General features: G+C 38.0%; 1 protein-coding gene across 1 annotated transcript in view; it reads right to left on the bottom strand.

Moving 5' to 3' along the window:
* The window catches only part of INTS1 (integrator complex subunit 1), a gene marked incomplete at its 5' end in the record, with an annotated part of 48,790 nt that overhangs the window by 17,095 nt on the left and 4,606 nt on the right, over positions 1–27,089 (bottom strand). Inside the window, 31 exon segments of the mRNA XM_072417755.1 lie at positions 306–429; positions 671–897; positions 981–1,068; positions 1,627–1,757; positions 2,453–2,576; positions 3,210–3,384; positions 3,689–3,829; positions 4,070–4,229; positions 5,535–5,792; positions 6,592–6,716; positions 7,668–7,766; positions 7,913–8,059; positions 10,698–10,856; positions 11,095–11,206; positions 12,841–13,008; positions 13,781–13,885; positions 14,229–14,408; positions 14,507–14,656; positions 15,782–15,961; positions 16,443–16,572; positions 17,098–17,295; positions 18,787–18,847; positions 18,935–19,026; positions 19,792–19,888; positions 20,480–20,637; positions 20,840–20,917; positions 22,582–22,702; positions 23,176–23,284; positions 24,087–24,263; positions 24,342–24,483; positions 26,234–26,379. Of these exon segments, the coding sequence (XP_072273856.1) occupies positions 306–429; positions 671–897; positions 981–1,068; positions 1,627–1,757; positions 2,453–2,576; positions 3,210–3,384; positions 3,689–3,829; positions 4,070–4,229; positions 5,535–5,792; positions 6,592–6,716; positions 7,668–7,766; positions 7,913–8,059; positions 10,698–10,856; positions 11,095–11,206; positions 12,841–13,008; positions 13,781–13,885; positions 14,229–14,408; positions 14,507–14,656; positions 15,782–15,961; positions 16,443–16,572; positions 17,098–17,295; positions 18,787–18,847; positions 18,935–19,026; positions 19,792–19,888; positions 20,480–20,637; positions 20,840–20,917; positions 22,582–22,702; positions 23,176–23,284; positions 24,087–24,263; positions 24,342–24,483; positions 26,234–26,379 (4,362 nt within the window).

Genomic DNA, 27,089 nt, shown 5'->3' on the forward strand with positions numbered 1-27,089 from the left:
CCTCTTTTTTTAAGCTCACAGCTCACCAAACATCATTAGAGAGTGGTCCTGTATTTTAAGTTACAATGCAGGGTCCCATCCTCATACCAAGGAGATTTAAAATGGAGCGATTTGTTAAAAAATAAAATAAAAATGCTCCCAAGTATGAGGATGGGACCCTGCAATTTTGTAATGCACATATGAGTAACATTTACAAAGATTTAGTACAGTTTTTCCTCACAACAAAGATGTTCCTGTATATTGACTACTAAACTACAAGTATGCATTAGGTTTCCTAGATATGAAAAAAAAATGGGATCCCTTACCTTACAAGTACTGCTGTCTGTGGCTCCCTCGCTGGTCAGCAAGATTTCTGGAACAGGAGTAATCAGTTCTGGAAGCTGCAAATACAACTGCAGGAGAAAGTCTCGGCAATGCTTCCCCAAAGAGCTAGAGAGATAAAAGCTGCATTAGAGGATTTATTCTGACCTTTCAATTCGTGCACTTGCAGTCTAAAAGTCCTCTCGAGAGGATCAAGCAACAAATGTGTTTGTTTAACTCGAGACTCCAAATAAAGCCATGCGATACATAATAAAGCGGCAGAGAGTCAGAAGACAACAAACAAAACAGGTATAAAGAGCAGCCTGGCAGCAGTAGCGTGTAGAACTTTTTTAGCATTCTTCAGACTTACCTGTTTCCCCAGCGCTTTACACAGTTAGTTAAATGCTCCGTCACTTTTCTGATGTTCTCCTGGTTTCCATGGCAACAGTTAATTAGTAAGGGCAGGCGAGACTGGATCAGTGGAAAGCAGGCCTCATCGGGCGCCTGACTTCTAGTTTCAGCCTCGGTGATAATAAGATCCACAAGGCAGATGAGCTCTGAAGCCTTTAGATGCAGTACAAATTCTTCACGCCCTTTCTGGATAGAACATGATAACAAAACGTTTTTAACATAAGTCACAGGGAATCTTGGACATAAAAAGCCAGTAAATAATACTGTACCTGGGGGGTGCGCTGGTCTCTTCCTTGCCATATACGAGGAATGTGAACACAAGCCCATAAGAAATCTAGTGAAGCAGAGGGGTCAAACCTAGCAATGATATCAAATAAAATCTTTTTAGATTATACGGATCTCATACATATGCTTAATCACACTATGAACAGCTAGTGCTGCATATATAAACTACAAAGCATATTGTAAATGACAAACTGTTAATAAACAAGGCATCACAATATACACAAACTCAATTAGGCTAGATTTTGGATTAAACTGTTTTAAAGAGAACCCAGCCGCTAACTGCATGTATAAGAAAGCGGAACACACACAGATAACTCAAATATTTAAATGCCCAGCTACCCCATGTTTTCCTTTATATTGTTATATGTAGCTGCTGGGGAAGGGGTGAAGGGGATTACTACAGAACAGTGCTGCCAAACTTTATGGACACAGGAAGCCACATATTCCTGAAGTGATATAGAGGATGTTACCTGCAAAGAAACTGCATAGACATTTTGAAGTGTTATGCAGACAAGCTGAAGAGGGTATGTTCAACAGGAAATATAGATATTACGCATTATAGAATCAAAAGGCAGATATTAAATGACATTAAATAATACCAGCAACAAGCAGAGATTACAGGATATTCACCTTTGTTCTCGATGTTTGCTGAGTAATATACTAATGCACTGATGCAATGTACTCCAGTTTGATTGATGAGTTAGAAGAGCCAGAAGATAGGGTCGGAAAGAAAGTGGCTGGGGACCAGTTGAACCTTTTACCTGGGGGCAGAGAAAGTAAACAATATAAGCAGCAGAAATACCAACAGTTAAAATTATCAATGACATCTCATATCCAGTCGATTCTTGTGTTTAACTAATTAACTTAAAGAGGACCTGTCACCAGTTTTTACTTTCTATAAAAGGGAATAGAACCCTTTTATATGATGTAAAAAATATCTTTTTTTTTCCTAAATTACTTTTGGCACTTTTTTTCCCATTAACAGCAGGGTACGCCACCTGAATTTCGCACCTGCGCAGTGCAAGACTAGGTGACGTAGCCAGAAGAGGAAAAAAGATGGCAAAGCCCGTTGCTTCCTCCGCCCTGTGACAAAGAAAGATTCCAGGACAGCACGGGACTGAATCAAGGACAGCGCTGGAAGTATACTGATTACGTCACCAAATTTCAAACCTGCACAGTTCGAGATCTGGTGATGCAGGAAGAAAAAAGAATCTACTTCACAGATTAGGAAGCAGATTCCTTAATAATTAATTCTGTGCTTAGCGTATACCTAAAGGAAATATAATACCCAGAGGCTTGCTATGATTCCCAGTAAATGAATAGAGATAAAATGTTTTGTTTTTCTGTTTTTTTAGATCAGATTTCTTTTCTCTAAAAGAACAATTTTACAATGTAGCATTCACAGGTTCACTGTGTGTACCCCACAGTTTATGTCAATTGTGAAAGGACCACATACCTTGTTCCATGAGAATAACAATTTCTGCTGAAGGTCTGGACAGGTACTAATAACTTCTGGATCTAACAAGTCCAGCCAATCAATGAGCAGACCGGAAGATGGGTTCGCACGAGCTGCTTCGGTGCTGTAGAGATAAGTTAACAATACAACCACATTCTATACAAATGATATAAATTAATTAATTAATACAACAAAACATTGCAATTCCTGATTTGCAAACTGTTTTAGCAGTAAAAAAAATTAACAAAGGATTGAAGATATATTATTAACTAATATATGAATGTTGAGTACAATGTAGAAATTGAGATTACATTTTTTACCAAATCTCATAAAAAAGACAAAGCAGTACGCAATTATCTTCTTGTGAGATTTGAACTTCTCAACATTCTGCAAATGGAAGACTTGCTTTACTCTGCATTACACACTGATGTAAATACAACACAGAGAGATTATGCATAAGAGGGGGAATCTCATCAGTGAGCTGATTCTTTATTTATTATCCAATCAAAGATGGGGCAGATGAATGACTAAGTTGTATTGCTGTGAATGCAGTGGTGAGATCTCTATGTCCATGGTATCAGTGTTAAAACAATGACACATACCTTGGCAGGTAAAGCAGTTCACAGATATCATTTTAACTACTTACCTGAAGTTTGTATTAAACACAGAATTACAGAGCAATAATGCTGATGTTACCACAACATAAATATGTAAACAAGCCTAGACAACTGAAGAAATTAGCGCTATTTAGATCTACCTGCCAACTTCTTTTTTTATTGGGGTCTCTTCCCTTTCCTGCAGTAGTAGAGAAGTCACAACAGCAGCTGGGCCAGTGCCTGGAAACCTTGATGTGGTTTCTACAGTGACTGAGAGCAGGACAGTCAGGAACTCTTCAAGGTAAGGAGATTTTGCTTCAATCAAACCTTGAAGAACTAGGAATAGAAAAAGAAGAAAAAAGTATAGCATCATAATTCCACAAAAGGGGTTACAGTAGAAAGGTTGTAAAATAAATATGTATCTTTAGGTTAACATATTCCATAGTCATGTCACTTTTTACAATTTCCAATATTAGCAAGTGCAAAAATCCCTAATGAGTTTGCCAGATATTTATTTTCCTTGTGTGAACTAGAAGAATGCTTGTTTTTGCAGTAGGGCACAGTTTGAATCTCCGTTCCAGTGGAAAATCTAGAGAAGCCACAGATACACGATCATAGATCAGATATTGCACCTTCTCACCTTTGCTGATGAGTTCAGGTTCCACATTGCATTTATCCCCGGATTTAAGCGTTGTAATAATGGCACACAGGGTGGAGTTGATCACATCTGGTTCTTGTCGGAATGCCAAAGCTTCTGCTAAGTGCAAAAACCCACCGCGTACTGTGAAAGACATATCATTACATAGAATGACGGTGTCTAGACAGTGATTGATTCTCTCTTAGTCAGAATACAGTAACAACCAAGCAAAGAAGTATAATACAATGTGGCATTGTCAAGTTTCAAGAATAGCACATACTTCAAAACATTACATGTGATATTCAGTAAATCAATAACTATTTTTTCTTGCATTCAATTGAATCTTGCAGACAGCCCTGAACAGTGTTTATGTGACTGACTTACCATCACTGATCCGATGCTTGGATGAGTACTGTGCAGCAAAGGATTTCAGCAGTGCTCGCAGTGGACCCTCCTCAACTCCTGGGTTGTCCAGCCACTGCAACATCTGCATGAGCACTTTAAAGAAGAGTGATGAAAAAGCAGTATCCTGGGGGACACAACGCTGTGGACAGAACACAGAATTATAATTCTTTATTATGGACTGCTTTGCTAACAATGTTTCTCATTTACCTTCACAAATAATTTCGTTTTTGTTATGCCCCCTAGTGGATAGCTCTGTTAGTATATCTATTACAATGTAATGCAAGATCTGTTTATTAAATTACATTAAAAAAATATATACCGGTATATAAACCTTAAAACGAAACCAAACCAACAAATGTAACAGTTCCCAAGGGAAAGCCTATTAGAATGGTCATTAATATTAATAAATCTAAAATCAAACATACAATCATTTTTTTTCTGCAGTGTTTTAATTTAAGATAAGTGTCAACAGGCATCATCTAAATCCTCCTGACTTTTACCTAACAGTGCACATGGCAGTTCAGAGGCTGCCTTGGACCTGCTTTGAGATTTTCTTTCTTTAGACACAGTATGTCCTATTGAGGTATGCTTGATCTGCGGGAGAAAATGGTAAAACATCTTTGAACTGTCATGGTAGTTTGACCTGACTATGACCTGTGTTTGACGTGCATTCTGAACAATTTTGGTTATCTATCACTAAAAATGAAACACGACTTGGACAATAGTTGTCCGGGTGAAGATATTGCAAATTGATCCACACTGTGTCGTTTTATACGTCACTGTAAAAATGTTACACTAATCCTAAAATTTGTTTACCGGTCACAATGGCCTCCAAGTTAATCAAAATGGGATTTTCCCCCCAGACACTAAAATTCTAAGTTTTCCTGACTCAATCCTAACTAAAACAAAATCACTCTTTTGGCTATTTGTACACAAAGAAATATGTGACACATACAGAAGTGAGCCTTTATTCCTACAAGGTATACTGTTTAAGCGTCCAATAGCACTAAAGGCAAGCGTTACACTACAAATTTGGAAAAAAGTGCACTTACTCTTTTAACCTAAAGCCACGCCTCATCAACCTTTTTTTATCTACATCTGAACACTAGGTCCTCATAGATATCCATGAGGACCCAGCAGATAGTCTCATAGAAATGTATAATGATCCAGTGTGCAGGAGACATCAGCAGAAATAAAAAAAGTGGCCCATGACTTTTAATTTTAGTCAAGTAGAAACTTGGTTGGGGAAAAGTTGAAAAAAAGGCAGGGTAGGAATATGTGCCCAAGTATAATTACATTGGAAGCCAGTCACTTGTGCTAGAAGTTTAAAAAATTGCATTCAAAGATAAAAAAACAAATAACCCATTGAATTAAATAAACCAGGGTATAAGACCTATAAAGAGATTTTTCTTTATATGTTGGAAACATATTGTGACCCTCTCACCTGGTACTGGTAGAGTTGTCTCATAAGTGGGCACGATATAAAATGATTCCTCTGCATAGCTAACACCAGGGCTCCACTGTGAGGTGAGCTAAGCAGAGCCGCCACTGCCTGAAGAAGCCTCACTGCAATTCCTGTCAATTCCCGAGTGTTTCCCTGTCGAATGCGAGCCAACTCCTGGCCCAGAGCTTGCTGTAGGGCCAGAGATATAGGTCTCGGATTGAAGTTCTGCCAACGAGGGTCTGGATTTAGAGGGAAAAGCTGAAAGACAATACACTATATAATGACCTATGATTGATTTACAGTACAAATTGAAATATTGGAATGTCTACTAGAAAAAGGGTTACAACCTGTCAATTCAGAATTAAATCAATAACATATAACTCTGATTATCTGGTTGGATGTCATAAACGATAATACCATAAACTATTTTGGCTGGATGTAGATGTAGGATGTAGAAAACAATTCTATGTCTAAGTCATCGATATTTCATTTTCATATTTATATTGTATCCATATGTTACAGCACTTAACAGAGTGGCTATATCCATCTACAGAACTCAAAAGCACAAACAGTACATATTTGGGAAAAAACTAATTAACTTATTAGAACACAGCAACTACTGGCAAGCTAAACATACATGAGAATAGCATGCAAAGTCTGTGTAAAGTGCCTGTCTACAAGACCAGACTGACCTCGCCTCTTTGCATCTAGACTAGGTTTAGGTTTCAACACCTTACCCTGTCACTACATCTACAGCTTTACTTAGTTACAGACCATCTGTCAATCACAACCGATCCAGGATCCAGAACTGCAAGTCATAAGTGCTATAAACTGTGGCGACTTCTGTCTCTGGAGATTTAGGTAAAATAAAATTCTAAAATGACATAATACCTAGACATAAATTAAATAACATCAAATAAATTCCATCCAATTTAAGATTAGATCTTCAGCTCCTGCAATCTTTAATTAGGCCAATGCATGTTTAATGATCTTTTTATTGTTAATTTGAGGAAAAATCTATACAGCAAATAAACAGAACAATGAAGTAACATATTACCTGCAAGAACATTCCAGCTAAGTCATCCTCTGGACCCAACACTGGGATCTGGGTGAGACCCCTTGGTCGTACCTGCCCTTGTGGCGTTTCACTGCTTGGTTTCCTTTTCACCACATCAGCAATGTCTGTAAAGTTAAAGGACCTGACGCTTATTATAATATCCATGCAAAGCGGTCTAAAATGTACTTCAGCTACAAGACGTAAAACCAATAACATGTAAAACACCTTTACATGTAAAAGCTTTGCTGCATTTAAGCTACAGAGTGTGGAGAAAATTCAAAACGATCAGAAACAAGGTAAAAAAACAGCAAGCTACTCTCTAATAAGATAACAAGCAACCCCAAAAAAGGATTTTTTTCTGCCATGGATCCTGTGTACCTTCTTGATTTATAATAACCAAACACAGCATTTGTCATTTTTGAAAGGACAGGAAGTCACATTCTCCCTATACTCATAATTAATAGCTATTTTTCTTTGCTCCTAGAAGTTGAACAGGGAGAAATTAGGAAAGTGTTTCTAATAGAATTAAAACTGATTATAAATTGAGGACATAGTGCCCTTGCCTATATATGTTCAATGAGCGATCAACTCGCCTTGCTTTTGCGATCTACCGGTAGATCGCGATCCACCTGTTGGGCACCCCTGTACTAGGCAATTATGTTTATTCTTTCTTATCTACAGTTGACAATTGAAAATCCGGCCATCAATAATCCAGGTCCTTCAGTTTTCCGGCATTAATTTCCGATCGCATTTTCAATACGGGAACTGTAGTACACTGTTTGGCCACTTATGTTTTGATGGCGCTGTTCTGCAGAAACAGCTGTTAGGTCTTGCTTGCTACACTAAATACACATTGAGACGTCCCAGCTGCCTGCTCCATGGAACTGTGCCAGATGTCTGCGGGTGCTGCAAGAGGAAGGCTGGCTTGTGTGTGGAAGTGAGTATAATGTTCAAAAATCTGTAAATTTCGAAAAACTGGCACTCCTCAGGTCCGAAGGTTGCCGGATTTTTCATTGTATTTTGAAAATGAATAAAAATATTGAAACAGAATTACCACAGATTATGCTAATATTTACCTTGTCTGGGTGGTATTGAGGCTGTCAGCAGGCTGTGGAAAGTCTGCCCACCTGTGGCACCTCTTTCATGCTGAACCTCCACTAGATGTGCCATGTAATCTGTCAAAAAGGGAGAAGCAATTTGTTTTAAAATAGAGACATAGTGCTAGCCAATAAATATCTGAATGGTTTAAAATCCCAATAACTAATATACAAAAAAACTCACATATTAATAGAGTGAAATCAGCAATGAGACTAGTACTTACTTTTATCCATTATATTTTGTTCTAAGGCCTGAGGCTCATGGGAAACAGCCTGATCCAGGTACTGTAGTAATTTGCTCATACTGGACACTGGAATGCCAAAAGATTGAACAAACAGGAGTAGCTGTTGGGGCTCCAAATCTTGCAGAGCTGAAAATAAAAGTGTCACAAACAAAAGTATGGTTTATGTTTAATAAAACATGAAGTATAATTACAAATATATATACACATACAGTATACAGGTAGTCCCCAGTTTACATACAAAATAGGGACTGTAGGTAGGTTCTTAAGTTGTATTTGTATGTAAGTCGGAACAGGTACATTGTTTTAATTACTGCAATTAGGACAGATGTTTGTCTCCACATACTATTAGGCAGCATTGTGTCAGTTACTGTATAAAATGCTCACTGTGAGTTAAGTTAAAACAAAGCAAAAAAAAAAAATAAAAAAAACTTTATGGAGCCTAGACATTCATTAACTTCTGGAGCAAGCTGTGCTTTGATGTGCAAACAGAAACCGCTGCAGAGTTTGTCTTGGTCTTTAAAGAGTTACAAGGTGTTACACCCACAACATCAGCTTTGTTTAGCAAAAGTTTTCTTTGCAAGTCATGGAAACCGCCTCCTTCCCCCACATCAAGCCTCTGCCCTACAGTGGTCACCAACCTTTTCAGTTCCGCAGATCACTAAAATCATCGGCTCTTGACCGCGCATGCGCGGGGAGCTGGGTGTCACTCAAAGGGGGAGAAACCTCCTCCAGAGTGATGTCACTATGCCATAACCCCGCCCACTCTCCCATCGCTGATCGAAGCCTGCGATAGGAGAGTGGGCAGGTTATGTTCAGGGACACAGCCCATCCACTGCCCTGAGCCTGAGAACTGCTCAGGGAAGTGGTCTGTGGCTCTGGCCAGTGCGTCCCCCCAGCGGGGTCCTTCTTCTGACCCCGCACGGGGGTGCACCAGCCAGAGCCGCGGACCCCCAAAATGTTCTTGCAGACCACCGGTTGGCGACCGCTGATCTAGGAGGCGTCGCAATGTCAGATGTCCTTAACTCGGGATTACTCTATATATTTTTTACTGCATATTGCATGTGCTCTTAGAAAAAGAAATTTTATAAAGAAATAATTTCCCCCCACTGTGGTAGAACCAAGGTAGGCAGCAAATACAAGACTGACTAACATTTTATATCAGCCTAACATGAAGGTCTATATTTATAAAACAGGGAATTGGACAGTGCCTCAAATATTTCCTTGAGCGGATTATGTACTGCCATTGAAACATATCGGCCTAGAAATGTCCAGCCAGTAAATGTTTGAGGGAATGTCAGATTCTTGGTTTATTAAATAAAGCCCTAAGGCTACATACATGTCACATAATTGTCAATGGAAACGAACGATTAATGACAGGCCAACGATGCCGATGAAGGAGGGATGTCTTTGGAAACGAACAACCGCCCTGGTGTGTACAGTCATGTACTGATCATGGATTGAATTGCGCATGCACCACAAATGAATGCACACCAACTTGCTCCTCATTTAGCAAATACATTATAGCAAGGGCTGCTTTCTTTTTACGCGAGAACATGTTGAAAGGCATATTGCAGAGAGAGGTAAGTGAACAGTGTTCCGGATGAACGTTCGCAGGCAAAATGACCAATTGTTCGTGAGCATGTTCTTTTTGTATCACTTAAGAGCCGTGATTTCCTGTACGTCATTTCCTCCTGTAAATGTAATTTCTTGCATCTTTGAAACCATCGCATCTAGTGTCTGTTCATTATTGGTCAATTATCTTTGAATGATCGCATTGTACAGTATGTGCACTACACGATCGCTCAAAATAATAGTTAACAATCGTTAGTTTTCCAATTAAAATTATATGACATGTGTGCGTAGATTTGGTGTTTCTGGATATTGTATATTTATTATTTTCAGGACTATAAAAAATAAGCATTTATAGGTCTGATACATTTTAACTGCTACTAATATTTATGATTACTACAGCCAATGGTTGGGTCTCTAATCTGATGATATACATTTCTACTTGTCTTATCGATCTACTTTTCTAACTCTGTCTCTATGCAGTGATTAGCCAGTGGTGTAAAATAGGTGCTTAAATACACACATAGCTGAATAATTTAGAGAAAAGCTCTCCCACCACCACTCATTATTCCTCACATATGGCCCAGTACAATCACAAAGTTAACAGAAATCATCTAATTATAAAGCCCAACATATTCCACATGTCATCCATGCAAGTAACTTAAAAAAATGTCAACCTGAAATTCAAGCTAGAAAATGATTGTCTTAATCAGAAGAAGAACGTAAATCTCTAAGTTCTAAATATATTTCTTCTACACATTCATTTTGTCCCTCTACAGAGGTTTCTTTTCATAAAGACAGGTCAATCATTCTCTTTTTTTCTGTGCTAGGATGAATGTTTTTTTTTTATTCATCCGCTGTAGTTTTTTGTCCTGGATAAACCTGATGAGCACCTCCCACAACTCTGCAGTACAACCCAGTGATGATGTAACTGCTACATATGCAATGCAAAACTGAAGTTTGCAAAGGCATTTGGTGCACACAAAATGAATTTATATCCTTTGTAGCTGTTGTGAAATATATGTATTCAAGAGTTGGAGCCTAGCCTAAAATACATGAGTAAATTAGCAATATATAATGATGGTGTAACCCAGCTGCCACCTCACAGGTATGATTCTGTCACCTAAATGTTTAAATGTAAAGACCTAGTCTAAACACACAAATTTTTCTGTTACCAGAAAAGGCAGCAACCTACCAGCATCAACAAGACGTGGGACTTCAGAGCGAATCATTCGAAGTTTCAGCCAATCGGGGAGCAGAAGAGCTTCTTCTGAAGTGTCCACCAGAAATGCAGTTGGAAGAGGCTTCTTTTCAGGAAACCAGATGTCCAGCAACAGGAAGAAGTCATTGTGACCTGTCATGAAATCTAAACATAAATCTTTGATACAAACCAAATGTATAACTACAGATTTCTAATAAAAATACAATGTGCCGTAATAGCGGGAAGCAAGTAAAACACAATTTAGGTTAGGAGAATTGGCTCAGTCAGGGGGGATAAAGGAAGGTAACTTTATGAGTAAAGCACGTCATACTAGCTGGACTTGGTAGCAGTTAATACTATCTTATAGTTGTACTTTAACAGCAAATTTTACCTCGAGGAGGTCCAAGTGTTAGAAGAATGACTATGGCATGAACAACCAGGATGTGCATTGTTGCAGTCTCTCCAGTAACCCAACGCAAGAAAACTTGATCCTGAGACTCAGACTGTAAGAAAAGATAACACTGATGTCATGATCATTAAACCACACTGTGTCTAAGAGGAATAGAAATTTGAAATGTGAGAAATGAGAAATGTGACTGCTTCTTGCCAGGATTGCCAGATTGGCTATTTGACCCCCCTAGCGCTCTAATTATGTCCGAATTTCCACGCAAAAAGCGTTACAATTTTTTGCATGGAAATTTATTTTACAATGTAGACCTATAATTCTTAGGCATAACTTACCGAAATATGTCCAATATTTATTAAATGTAATAATAAACTTTAAATAAAAAACACAGAAATCTATTAAAAATAAAAAAATAGTGAAACATGTAATATAACTATACAGTAGCATGTAAAAAATATACATTATATAAAAATTATATAAAGATTTCTTTGTAATGGACTCAATACAAAACTATTTGAATTTCCAGCCGTTCCTCCCGCAAGAACCGACGCATGCACCAATATCACCGGGAAACCCCGGAGATCATCTCTGCAGTCGCCTGCTGAAGATTGGAAAAAGAAGACGTGTCCCAAAGACCTGCAGGGACCAGCAGGATGCCGGGGGACTACAACAGAACAAGGTAAGAGGTTTTTTTTTATGTTTTTAGCGACCCTGAGTGTGACTCGGGATTAACACTTTTTGCATGGTAAATCCACCCCGAGTCACACTCGGTAATGTCGCTAAGAGGGTTAAAGAATCTTAGATGTCATGCACTTTTGTAATTTTGCTTTTCCATCTAAAAAAAACTATTTTTAACAATATTCTGCCACTCAGCCCAGGCACACAACTCTGTAATAAAGACTATAAAAACACTTATCCAACAGACACAGAATTCATCATAAAATAATCATAAATAGGAATAAATATTGAAGTTACAAATTAAAATAAAAAAACAAAAACAAAATGGCTCTGCCTTTTTTTAATGCAGCTGTTCCATTCTTCTGAGTGTATATTTGACCTGCTACCCCACCATGTGTCCACGGTTCCACCCACTGGCTTGTATATTATTATAAAAGGTACTAGCCAGGGAAGAAAAGAGAAAATGGGGGAGAGAGCGAAAAGGGTATTACATTTCCTGATGATTTTAATATGTGCTGCAGCCAGGTAAGCAGCAAAGCAGTAAATCTTCAACACACTGGCCACTGGAAAGGTAATTACAGTGTACTCTGGGGAAACCCTTGCAGTAAAGTGCCTCCCGCGCTGTTAGGGTTAACTGCTTCTTTTGTCTAGCATGAAAATAAAAAAGTAACCATACATTCCTTATTTATCACTCTCACTGGCTTCCTACCAGCTGCACAACTGGTCACCAAAAGATACCTCTGTTTGTTCCTCTTTTGAGGTTGTTACTTATAAAGCAGGGCATGCAATATCACATTGTCGGTGAGGACACCAAGGGCCAGCCTATAACCTGGACAATCTAGCCAGATGTCAGGAAGAGTGGAAAATGGTCAGGTATTGCTGCTTCATCTGTTCTCTCCAGTGATCATTTATTCCTTACAGTACTATGAAGGCCAGACTGCAAGGGACTTTTCTCCTGGCGTTCAGGTACTGTTAGTGCCTGTATATTGGCAGGCACTTCTAATGATACAACCAACAAGGCAAAATAGATACAACACATAATAACTAACATACCCAGCTGTACACTTCATCCCCCTCTTTGCTCTTGCGCATTCTCCTGACATAGCGTGAGAAGATAGAGAGCAGAGCAGATAGGACAGCATTGGACTCATGGCAGTAGGAAAGCTTGGAGAAGAGATGATTCATTATGGTAGAACGTTCCACTGTGAGGCGAGCTACGTCCTACAAAACAAAAAACAAATTTGTTATTTGTCTATGCTAACAGGAGACTTGATGCAAACCTAGACAATACAGATATGTATATTAGGATACAGAACATTAGATCTGCAAGTAGGTTTAGTGTATTTGCATTCCAAGGTTTTAACTAAAGGACAGTGGTATGACAGCAGTAGTGTGAATTTTGAGTGTTTGCCATGGGTTACTGAACTTCAACTACTCACCCTCATATATACACACATGCATTTGCTTCCACAAAGATAAAAGTACTTCTGTTTTGCCATAAACAGACTCAGTTTAGCAGTTTAGAGTGAACAATAGAAGATTTATGTTATGTTCCAAGCCAATGAGGACTCTTTTCCTACCCCAGGCATGACAGTGCTGGGCTGAACACCAGTACTGGCACATAAGAAAAAGGACAGTGAATCACACACTACTCCAAACCAAAAAATACAGAGTATTTTCTTTATTTCGGGGAGCTGAACAGAGCAGTGTGGAAGCAAGGTAAAATATATGCTTCTGAGGAGGGAAACATTAGGCAAACACTTTAGGGGCAAAGCACATGTCCAACTAAACCCAAACTTATCTATTAACCTAACAAATTGATAGCTATTAGAACTTTGCTTGTTTAATGGACTTTAAACAGGGACATAAATTCTCATTATTTAACACTTACTGTGCCAACAATGGCCTGTTGTCACCAAAGTGTTCACAGCTAGTACTCAAATGTAACAATGTTGAAGGCAAAATTTTTACTGTAAAACTACTTGACACTTACCAGGGCAAGTTCATTGTGCTGGCCTTGATCTTCTACCGGTGCATGTTGGGAAAGGTACACTAGATAAGCACTGATGGTCCGTAAGTCAGTTTCCATATGAATAGCCTGTAGGAAAAACAAAATTAAAAATATTAGACAACACACTGACACAAAGTGCGTTATAACAATTCTGCAGCTGATACTGAGAAGACTACTACAACAGGGGGCTCAGAAAATGACACACATTGTTTGAAAATTAGAAATATTCATTCTCTGGTGTTTTAGCCTCCAAATGCACTACTGGAACAAAGCAAAACCCATTTTTGTAAACAAACAAAAGGTCCATGAAAAGTTATTTTTGATGTACCATAGACCAATAGGGAGTTGGCCTATCTATGGTACACTTTTGAATCAGGGCTAGTGACACTAAATCAAAAACAAATGCATACAGTTCACTTTGGTCTCACACCTGCTGTAAAGCTGTAGCAGTAGTTCCCTTAACACTATCAAACAGTGGAAGTTTTGGTAAATCTCTAAGTAGCCACTGATAGCCAGGAATCAATTCAGAGTCTGTAGAGTCTTCATCCATAGGCTGGTCCTTCTCCTCTCCATCCTGCAGAGCTCCAGCTGTCAAAACCATGGAGAGGCCCTGGGGAAAACAAAATGATACCAATATGTGAATTGATGTAGTTAGGTATATGCTAATGCCTTTTTAGCTCAAGATGGAAAATTGTATATGATACTCACCTTCATGGCCAGGACTCGGGAAGAAACCTGGGGTGAGCTTAGACGTCGAAGGAAATAGTCCAACACCTCACAGGTTGTTTGCTCATCTGCTTTTGGGCCCAGGAGCAAATCCTGAAGTCGTCTGAGAAGTTGCCTCTGTTTTTGCTGCCTCTGTAAAAAATTATATTCATGTTTAAAAATATCCATATACGTCTTTGATTCCATGGTTGTCCTTTAGACTATGATTCTCAGGTATCTCTACCCCGTTTGCCCACCTCTAGCTCCCTAACCCCTCATATTATTATTGTTTTATATCATATGTGTTTCTTACTATGGTCCTTATTGGATGTTCAATAGCTCTATTTTCATATTGTTGTTTCCTATGCCTGTACTGTTGGAATTTACCTTTTGAAATGCAAATAAAAATAGAGCTACCCATAAAAATATCCATGTAAAAACAATTAAAGCAATTCCAATGACTACATGGTATATGCATATGTATATTACAATCTGCATAATATGTAAATCCTATGGTGAGAAAGAGAAGCTTCTACACCTTTTTTGTTTTCTATTGATTTAAAGTGTGTACCAGACATCATCTGAAGCCTGAGGCTGCCTTGCCATTAAATCATTTAATTTGAAATGAAGAAGTTTTTTATACTAGCGCCAAATTTAATTTTTAGGAATTTTACGTGATGATCTGCCCCTGACAGTTTACATTTGTAAACAAATTAAATGCACATACACATAGTTCAATGATGACCTATTATAACTGCCATGGAATTTGTAAATTAGTTTAGTCAGTCTTGTGATCCAGATCCAGACCACACTGCAGGTAAGCATCACATACTGGTCCAGGAACCACTCCAGCCTGTAACTGGACAAAGAAAGAGCAACAGCATACACATGAGGTCATTCTTATGCTACTGCCTTCTGTAAGCATACAAGGCTAACTGAACTTTGAAAAGTATAGAGCATCAACTTACTATGACTACTGACCCTATTCTTAGTCTGTATACAGCAGTGCCAGTGAGTGTATAGAAGGATACTACTAAGACTCCGCTAGAATCACTACTTCAGTGTAAAAATACTTATCATTTTGACAGAATTTCCAATGAATACTTGACAAAATAAAGAATTTTACCTACAATATCTATACCACAAATCCATCAACACTGTGCAAAATACAAAGACAGTGGCAGGTGGTACAAAATATGAAATATTGTTTGTTAAAGTGATATAGACAAGAAGGTTGCTCAAGTGGAGTATCTAATGTAAAAAACAGGCCAGACTTACCTGCTGTTTCTTGGCCCTTTGCTCCTTGGTCTCATTCTCCTCATCATCTTCACCTGTTCCTGACTCATCAGCAGCATCATGAAGAAGGAACTCACACAGGCACTGAACTGGTAACACATCCAGAGAGCCTTCACTAGATTGGACCAGGTCTGCCAACCATGGCATCGACTGTGAGGATGCCTGAGAAAAAAAAGGAATTATTCAATATTTTAAATTGATAAATAAAGTAATTGCATATGAAGCCTCTTAAGTTTGAAAAGTTGCCTAGGACCACCAAAGTCCAAGAACCTGTTTTATTCAATTACAGTCTTCAATTTCTAATTAATGTTCTGCCCATCTGCACTCATCTCCAGTCTCACTAACCAATAGTGAAGCAAGGGAGTCACAGGAAGCTGGGCCAAGAGTGGCTTCAGACATTGAAATACCTTCAGAAAAACTGTAAAATAAAACTAAATATAAGAACTCAAATTCCTCAAAATCTCAAAAAAAAGATTACATCAGAACCTTTGTAATATATTATCTAATAAATAATTTTGCTTTCTTTCTTTTCTAATGCTGTAAAATTCCCAAAACCCACAAACTAAAGCAAGTATTTTGTCAAAGACAGATTTACTAACAATGATGAAAGGTGTTTTGTGCTAAGCATTGTAGCTATACATACCTGTCTCTGGATGATATTCAGAAGGAAGTCAGGATTTCGGCTGCGGCATAGCAGATGTCCTAATCGTAATGACTGATTTAATGATTTTATTTGCTCTATTGCATTAGGTGGAGGGCGGCGAGGAGGACCCCTAAAACACAGATAGAATATCAATTAGTAAAGATGTCAGCTGCTTAATTTTTATTAGGGCAATTAAATGTTTGATTCAGTCACTGTGGATACATTTAAAGTTTGAATTTAAATAGAGCACATTTATTGCCAAAATAAATAAAAATCGATGGGATCGATGGAATATCAGCCTGTAAATTCAGTTAAAAGTAACACTTTTAATTTCTGTTAATTATTGGTAATTTTTTAAGGTGGACAAATAATGTAAAGGCAGGTAAATCAGCTCTCTACTGAACAGCCTGTTCTCTTCAATGAAGAAGAGAGAGGAAGGACCACTGACAGTGAACCTTTGAAGGGACAGAAATAGTAAATATTGGAGATTATTGATCACTGGTAATCCGGCCGGGCAGATGCCCAACAACCTCCTCAGGGATGTCAAGGGACACGCCTATATACACTAGACTTTCCATCTGTGATGATCACAAATAATAATGCAGCAACAAAAAACATTGTATGGACCTTTAGACTGCAATGTGTTGTTACATACTGTGGATCCAGGCTTGTTAACTGGGACAGAAGCAGGCTGTTACTTTCGGTTATAGTCTGTTTGGTGGAGGCTGCAGCCAGGTGGCTCTCAAATGCCAAAATTTCCTGCTTCTCGCGCTGAGAAATTTGTAACTCTCTATTAATAATTTCTGTCCTTGTCTCCTCATCTGTCACTGTGCATGGTGGATAGGAGTAATTACTGAAGAAAATAAAAGAAAATTTGACATATTTGTTAGAAGTGCTGAGAAAAAAAAATTAGACATCGGCATGTTTTAAAACAAGACTTCCTACTGCCCTTATATTAGTCTGTCCATGTTCCCAGTAAGGTGAATGAAATGCAGCTTACAACTTACAGTAAGGTAACAGCACCATGAATGTCCACCTTTAGAAAAGAAGGACTCTATCTTCCCATTAGCCAAAAAGTACCTGTTGGTCCTAAAGGAAGACTTTCTGGGCTTTCTGCTCACACAGCCTTGACAGATTGTAATTGTTCCCAGATATCTCCAAAAACTAGAGAACCTCCATGCTGGAGATTAAAAGAGTGGAAGGTACTATGTAGTCCTGTTCTAGGTATAGATTTTGGACACAAATTCAAGAATATGTAGAATAACCAATAGTTGCCCATCTAACCATTTTTGCATTTTTTCACATTTGAGAAAGGCACTGCTATCTAAACCAGATATTTGGGATTGTGTAATAATTATTGTATTCTACTTTTTTGTATTAATATTACCATATATTTAGGTCATTACTGAAGCAGTGCTTTATTAATTCCATGGACATGGACACCAACTGTCCCTCAAAGGGACAATCTAATGTCCCTACCATGGTAGAGAAGCCAATATTCTAACTACATGTTTTTGGGATGTGGGAGGAAACCGAAGTGCCCAGGGGAAACCCTGAAAACAATGGAAGAACATACAAACTCCTTGCAGATAGTGTTCTATGTTTACATATATCTTACAAATGTTTATGTCAAGTATCTTTTCCACATCAATATACTTTAACCAACTTCCAACACTAAAAAACATAACACATAAAACCTAAATTTTAGTCATTTTTAAGCTTAAATTGAGTAAGGTTAGAACCTCAAATATTTTACTGCTGTTACAATATTCAAAAGCAAAAATATGTTTTGGCTGCAGTTGGACTTTACCCATGAATACCTAATAATACAAGTAACATCTAACTGCCCTAATATTAAGCCCTAATAAATTCCTTATAAATATTGTTGTACTATGTCATTGCCCTGTCACATGCACAGGCATGGTCCACTGTGTCCCCATCAGTAAGCCAACCAGAAGCAATCGTTGTGCTGACAATCCTGGATCAAGTGCACAGGGAGTGGCTGAAAATGCTGAAGGAGGATATCAGCATGATTGAGATGCAATAATGAAGGGAAAACAGGTGGAAACAGTACTTTATTTCATGCAAAAATGGCACAAGGTTCAGATCTACCTAAATGTAGATATTAAACTAAGCCTAGCAGTTCCTACTACTCTACCTCCCTTACAATCAATTACTCAAAAACAAAACTATTCCCCGTACTGTTGGGCTACTAAATAGCAGTCAGTTGTTGCGGAGATTAAAAAGGAACATCATTAAAGTATGAGATACAGCAACATTGCAATAAACACAATATATCTGTTTATACCCTAAATAAAACTCTTCAAAGAAACTACATACTTACTTTGTCATGACCATTTCCATTAGCATCTTTAACGTTGGATATTCTTCCCATGCTGCTAACCCTGGAAATTTTAAAACAATTCTCTTTCAATCTTGTCTTGGTTTATCAGTGCAACACAAATTTATACAAACAAATCAAAAACACTTACCGATATTCTCTGGGTTAAATGCAGCTACAACAAGCAAGAGGGGCCAGGCTTTCCAGTACAGTGTGGAAATGGCAAGGTTAGGGGGCTGATACCTATGGTCCAGAAGCAAAGTAAGTGAAGTTTTGAACACACACACAAATAAAGTAAAACTCTGCCAAACACTCAGTTGACATACTAAAAAGGGAGTTTCTTTCAAAGGACTTGTGTTTCTCAACTGCTGAGGAACTCCTGTTGGATTGAATGGATGGGAACTATTGCACATGGTTGTGCCGTGTTGTTTCTGGTCATGAGTTCCCCTTTCCTCTTCTAGAGAAGGAACTGCAACATCATAAGCAGTTTGCTATGCGCTTCAGAGTGGCTTACTGCATGGTTTGCAACCACAAGTGTAAAAGGGGTTTTAGGCAACTCTACCACATAGCACAGTCATGTCTGATATAAATCTGATTTTCTCTGCTTTAGATCAGTAGCAATTGCAAGTCTCCTCCCCATATTTTTCTACTGATGATCCCATCTCTTTGTCACTGTGGTCACTCTACCTATTGGTATGCTACTTGTGTTGCAGCACAACTGATGCCCATTGTTCTGCTTCTTCCTTCCCATCAATGATCTGCAGTAAAGACTGCAAGAATTTAAACTGTACATTTAAGATTTAGCTTCCACTGCTTTTGGTGTGAATTGCTAAATATATACATATATTATCACAACAATAAAGTTATCTTAGCTCTCTTCTACAACATACTGGCATTCTATTGTCTGCCTTTATCTTTGAAACATATATAGACTGCTGATAAGCTACAGAATTACATAATAAATCTAATCAGTCTAATACAGTGAAAAAAATAAAAGCTGAAACATACCCTGGAGGAAGCTGAATGTTTTCTGGATGGTGGTAAGTGCAGAGGTTCAATACAGCATCAAGTAGCTGAATCCTTTCAATTCGGAGAACCTCTAAATCTAGAAAAGAAGACAAAATTCTGACTTTTATTTTACTTGACAGAAAGGAGATAAGGCATATACTAAAATATATTTTACTTGTTGTTATCCAGACACTGCTTTGTATCATCTGTCTCTCAAAAAAACAACCTTTTAAACAGACCATTAAAAATGTAAAGACATTGCTATAACAACATTTTTGTTGAGATGGATACATGAAAAGTAAAGCTAGAAAATGAACTGTTTCATAAAAGCTGTGACACAGACGAGCCAATTAAAGTCAATGACAGCAAGACAAACAGTAGAGGTATACCATGTAAAAGTCTGCTCCCACCACCCTCGAAAAAAAGCAAAGGCAAAATAGGGCCCAGGAATATAGTAGGGAAGAGAACCCAATGGGCTGCAAGAGGACTGAAGCTAGAATGAAAGCGAGTACTGCAACAAAAGAGTTGGGATTTAGGCCCAAACAAAAATAAACAACATCCACAAAAGAATGTCAATGTCATTAATATCCTATTTCTAATCTATTCTGACATGTAATAGTTCTTGTAAGATAGTATAGGATGTGTCACTGCTCCAGGTCAAGATACACTTGCAATGCAGACTCCCTACCATCGGCTTGCACAGCTGCTGCCCTTTTAACCAGGTGGTCGGCAAGCTCCATGGCATCTGCTGGGCCCAGAGGAAGCTCACGAGAGAGGCCAATGACAAGGATACGCATTAATGTATCTTCAAGAAGTGGCACTTCTGAGCAGAGCCGAAGAAAGAAACTTTGAAAGAGAAAACAAAGACATCAGCTTGTAGCACAAACAATTGCATAAAAAATTCTGAATCTGGACAGCTGTCTAAATATGTACACTATTTGTTTTAAAGTAAACCACCCACAATTCCCCATCTCTGTTTCTTAAAACCACTACAGCTGCATTCTAGTAATAGGAATAAAAAGCCACATATACTTTATATAATTCATACTTGCGGTCACTTTCTGGTGGCCAGTTATCCCACTTGTAATATGTTTCCGGCTGTTCAGTGAATAGGACTTTGTGCAAACTGTGAAATGATAAAAAAAATCCATAAAATGAAACAATAAACATTTTGTTAATTGTAATCCTATAAATCGCAGATTTATGCTGAAGTCTTAAGTTACAAATAAAAATTATAATAAATACTACATCTGAGCTTATTTCTGCTTCTAAACGTCACGTGCATGTGTATCAGCCATCCACATGATCTAAAAGAAAATGTAATTCATCAGACAAGGCCACCTTCATACATTGCACCGTGGTCCAGTTCTCATGTTTAATGACTAGAATACATTGAATGCTTAACATGCAGTTTAAATATATAATCCCTGTCCAACTATTCAGTGAATGATATTACTAAATTAAGCCTACAATTCTGCAGGTTCGTGTCACCAAGCTTCCTCTAGCTGGCTCAATAAACTATGATAAATCTACAAACCTTTTAATATCATATTAATCATATTTATATTCTCTCTGTTTTCTCCTGTAACAAAAACATCTCCCACACAAGCTTCCAGGTCCTCACACAGGTTAAAAAGACCCTGTTTCCGCATCAGCATTAGCAAAAGTATTCCCAAAAGAATACACATTGTGGATTACATGAACATTTATTATATTCAATGGTTTTTACTTAGCTGTAAAAGCCTCCTGTTTATGAACATTCAATTGCCAGCATCAATTGCGTCTAAAGGCCAGTGGCCTCTCTGCCGTTGCGTGGCCCTGCATTCGACTGTTTTATAGACGCAAAAAATGCCGACAATTATAGAAACAGCATCACTCGTGTCTATACACCAGCGGCCTTCTCTGCCTATGCGTTGCCCCAGCTTTGGACTGATTTACAGACGCATGGAATTGTAGTAGCAGTGCTATTTCAGTTTCAAGTTTGGCCCGCGAGTTTATCTTTTTTTTTTAATTTTGGCCCACTGTGTAATTAAGTTTGACACCCCTGCACTATAGTATTCCCCTCCACTTCTCTGCCAACAGGTACATTAAAGCAGAACTATACGTCAAAAAAACTATAAAGCTCAGTGGTTGATGCCAGGTATCCTGGCATACCCCAGGTTGGGGGGAACAAATTAACTCTTGTGTGCATGCACAGTTATGTTATTGTAGCCTGCCAAATCAAGAGAACTGAACACTCAAACCTGGAAAAGGACAATTGAAGATGGCAGCACAAATGAGAGTAAGAACAATGCATGTCCCTTCTGCAATAAACAACCTGCCTGCTCACAATTTTTTATTTGTAATGTTTAGTTCTGGTTTTATTATTTTACAATATGTAAACAAGTGAAAGGAAAGTGGGGGAGTTGGGCCAGGCATTGATACTCCCAGAAGAGAAGAGGTCTATAAAGTAAAATATAAGGAGGCTGTGCTAGGGAAATGACTTTCCATGAATTTAGAAATATTTACTCAGTTCAAAAGTATATTGAGAGAATAAAACACAATATATAAAAAGGAAAAAAACACTGCAATTAGGCATCTAAATAGCCTAATTTGTTGTACCTTTTGGATTTGTTATGTTGGTGACAGGGTCTCTTTACCAAAAAATTAAAAACACTGCAAAATTTAAAGCAGCTGAAGTGAGCCCGATTTCTGTGGGCACAGGAAGCTTGCGACTAAAGTGATAAGTAAGCTAAATTCCATACTATAGGCTACCAGTACAGCTCTTAGTGCTGTCTTTAAATGATTTACCAGTGCACGTAATCTTTAGGTGACAGCTTGCTGATGGATGGTACCACTGTATGAAGCCACCACACCGCATCCCGCTGGATGGCAGCAATCTGGTTCTGAAAGGAACGAAGCACCTCTAAACCTATAAAAAAATTTACATATTTAAGAAAAAAGTAAATAGTTTCAAAAAAAGCAACTAAAAGCCGCTGCAGTAAAGGCCTGGCAGAGCATTAAAAAGGAGGAAACCCAGCATCTGGTGATGTCCATGAGTTTACAACTACAGGCTGTCATTGCTAGCAAAGGGTTTTCAACCAAGTATTAGAAATGGACATTTTATTTTCAGCTTTTTAATATGTCCAATTACTTTTGAGCCCCTGAAACGAAGTGATTGTGTACAAAAAAAAGGCTTTAAGTCCTCACATTTTTATGCAATCTTTTTGTTCAACCCACTGAATTAAAGCTGAAAGCCGAGTTGTTTCATTCAAAATTAATTGTGGTAATGTACAGAACCAAAATTAGAAAAAAGTTGTCTCTGTCCAAATATTTATGGACCTAACTGTATGTAATAAAATGAGAAGCTCACATTATGCGTTACATAAATGACTGGGATCTTACTCTTTTTCTCTCCTTTGTCCCAAGCAATTCCGGCTTCCTTTACTTGAACAGTAATCCCCAGCATCATAGACACCGCAAGCAGGTCGGTGATGTGGATAACAAAACGTTCCTAGAAACAGAAAAAACAAGATATATTTAAAGCTGACTTCCAGCCTTATCTTTAGTCTAGCACAGTTGTACAGGCTTCCTGTACAGAAATTACTTCTTACTATAGGGCTCTAAGAGGGTGCATTAGAAGCTGCAGGAATTCAGATCATATCCACATTTTCTAGCTGAAAGATGTCTTGCATATTGTAGCCCTTTCCTTCCCAGCCTGACAGTCTATAGTAGTAGTAGTATACCTCTTTCATTTATATATGAAGGCTCCGTTTAAGTGGTTAAAGGTTTTAACTATGGCCCTGGTGTAATCTGTACATGCACAAGTTAGGAGATATTGTGAAACAGAAGTACCTTTTCATGGCAAAACATAAATGTCCAATTCTAAGACCCAATACTAAATTTTACAATGCTTTCTTAATCCTGTGACTTGTTCTTTGTAAGAAGGAAAGCAGAATCCTCTCTGTTACAGGACTTTCAAGCTGAATGGTAATCACAGTTCTTACAGCTTTAAGGCCATCCAATCAAAGCAATGTTCCTTTTCAATATGAGCATCTCTAGCCAAAGGCTCATTGTATCATAAAGGGCAGAGAAAGCAATACTAGGTCCTTGGGCAGCATCCTAGCTGCTTTTAAAACACACCTGAAACTTCTGCCACTTCCAGCTTCTGAAGTGGATTTTGTTTTACTGGGTTTAGGAGCAAAAGCCCTTTCAAGACTTCATTAATCTTTCATTTCATACAAGGATCCAACATCAAACAAGAACAAGACGTTTATTATTTATAACAGTAATAAGACACAGGCTGAACACAATACCTTGAACTCCATGTCGGCGTATTGTGCCTCCTTCCTCTCTTGCATTAAACCAAGACAAAACGCCTGGAAGTTTATTTCATGTTTGGTCTGTTTGATGATCTCCCGTAGCAAAGCTCGTGATGCACGCAGATAATCCTCTTTATTGGTAAGCAAGTCTTGGAACACCATAGCTAGGAACTAAAGAAAGCAAGAGATGTTTCATGCTGTGAGCTGTTTACTCCACAATCCCGCTAATTTGACTAATAAGCAAGTTACCTTTGGTGCCAGCTCAGAGCTGTGCTGCAATACCGTATACAGGATCTGCATGTTGTTTGGGTTCCTAGCGTTGGAAAGCTCATTAAATATCACAAATTTGACCATTGTGCCAAGGTTATCTCTGTGTGCGTTCAACAGCTCCCTACAATACAAAGGACAGAGCTGTCATAGGAGTTTAAAAAAGTAAGTACCAGTAAATAAACAAACTAACTGTTTGTTAAGATTTTTTGTAACAAACCAGTCAAGTTATAAATGTATAATTGTCTTTCCTTTTTAAATGATAGTAGAGTAACTGCGATACAGATCTTCTGGTGTAAACTGGTAGTGAGCCGGCAATTCAAGCCCAACATACAATGGTCAAAAGCCATAAGATGCATATTTGTTCTGAGTCAGCAACTCAAAGTACAGAAACCACTAGATCAGAAGAATGGCTAGCCAATAAGCACTTCCAAAAAGGGATTCTTAAAACCAGCACAAGCTTTTCTCTGAACATGTTCCTTTTATAAGCAACTGCCAATATATAATTTCTTCCACTACTACACTTTTAATTCTTGGTCCCCATGACGTCCCTGTGTTATCCAGCTGCTTTACTGTGAAGACTAAAGGCTCCTAAAATTAGCAGCATGGTGGTTAGCTTTTTTACATAGTAGCACTGGGATCCCAGGTTTAAAATTAAGTCAGGAAAATATTTGCATGGAGTTTGTGCATTTTCCTAGTATTGTGTTTTCCTTGGGACTTTCCAGTTTTCTACCTCATACAAAATAACCATATTGAGTTTATAGAACAAAAAAAAACGAACACACACGATCATACCAAAAACAGGCCAGATCTCAACCGTTCTTTGAAGCAAAGCAGGGTTAGGCCTTAGATACTTGAATAGGAGAAAGCCTGGGAATAACAGGGCTGTAGCCTTTGTGTCATAAAGGAGAAAAGAACTTTAAAATCCTTTTAAAAATGTAGCTGCAACTCTAACTGCTATAACTGAACTTTTTTTGTGTCACAGTATGACAAAGACTTATTTCAGAAGAGCCATGCAAAAATAATTTTTTATTACAATGCCAACAAGTATGTCTCATTCCAGTAGGACAAGTAGAAAATATATCAAATGTTAGGGTGCACTACTAAAATGCACAGCACCAAGGCACAATAATGAGTGATATAAAAAGCCAATAAAATACATTTTCTGATGTTTGGTGCTAAAAGACAAACACAGTACAGTTGTAGAATTTTTTAAAACAATTTAAAATGTACAGTGCTTTTAAGAAGGGTACACCTTCCACCTATAACTAATTGGACTGATTACCAAAACAGGTGGAAAGACCCACTGAACCTATACTGATTATGCCTTCACCAGTGAAGCAAGGAGAACTTCATCTGGGAGCTGTTCCTAAATGAACTACACAAACTGATCTATCTTTTTAATTTGTAATACCATAACATTAACTGCAGTGCCTTGATTATGATTTCAGTAGGTGGAAGAAACCTTTTGTTATTTATTTATGTAACATTTTATATTTTTTGTTTGTAGTTGGTTAAAATATTGGTAATTTTAAGCAGAAACAGTTTTTATGCACATTTTGTGTGCAGTCTTGTTTTCCTGTCACCCCAATGTAATTCTTACATAGCTAGTCAAAATTGGTGCCATGTCAATGGCTTCAGATGAAAGGTCAATAGACCCCCAGCTCTATGGAACCCCTGGAAACCTCAGGAAGAGTCCTAAGGTTCCACAGAGCCCTGGGTGAAAGTAGCTTGTGTAACTAGTCTTCACGTTCACATTCTACTGGAATTAAAGAGGACCCTAACAAACAATAAAAAAAGCAGTGGTTCACAATTCATAAGACAGGGGGCATTGCACTTAGTATGTATAATCCTGTACTCTGAATCCATCTTACCTAACAGCCAGCATGTAATGGTTAAGAAGAACTTTTGGCTTGAGTCGAATTTTAATTAAATTTGATATGACTTCCATGTCTTCAGACCCATGAGTGTTACAATTCATACAGACTGACATAAGCAGATCCTGGGCTGGACGAGTCAGCTAAATAAAATTAAAGGAAAATTAAGGTTGCAATTTACTATAAACTTCACCAACATATAGACCCATCAACATGTAGACTGTCCAAATATGTATATCCTTCTATTTCAAAGAACCATCCTCTCAAATCAGATAAACACCTTTTTAACACCTCCTAATTACAAGAAAGTACAACCAATATCTCCACAATATTAATTTAATTTAAAGATTACCGAATAGCGTTCACCATTTAAAAGTGCACAATCCTATAGATACAATGGCGATCAGTGGCATTTGTTTTCAAACACCCTGTTTGTCAGTTCAAACACTTTGCTCTTGGGGAGATAAATGAAATCTCCCCAAGAGCAAAGTGTTGCCATCGGAAATAAGGGCCAAATTCATTAAAACTCTCAAAGACTGGAGAGTATAGAATGTTATGGGTGAACAGGGGGTGATCCAGCAAACCAGGAATGGACCAAGTCAGGACTGAAAACATTTGCCAAAAAACAGAAAATGATTTTAGGAAATCTGTTCCAGTTTTGCTATTTCACCCATGATAGTTTATCACCTGCAATCTTGGAGAGCTATAAATGTGAGTATATTTTGAGCATTTTGGTTTCCCTTTATATAATAAAATTAGAGTTTATTGTAACCCTGCACAATTGACTATTTGTTCACAAGGAAATGAAAATTGACTTAGATGATAGCATTCATACTAGTTTTGATCTTACCTT

The sequence above is a fragment of the Pyxicephalus adspersus genome, chromosome 7 (assembly GCF_032062135.1).
Source record: "Pyxicephalus adspersus chromosome 7, UCB_Pads_2.0, whole genome shotgun sequence".
In the NCBI taxonomy this organism is placed as follows: domain Eukaryota; kingdom Metazoa; phylum Chordata; class Amphibia; order Anura; family Pyxicephalidae; genus Pyxicephalus; species Pyxicephalus adspersus.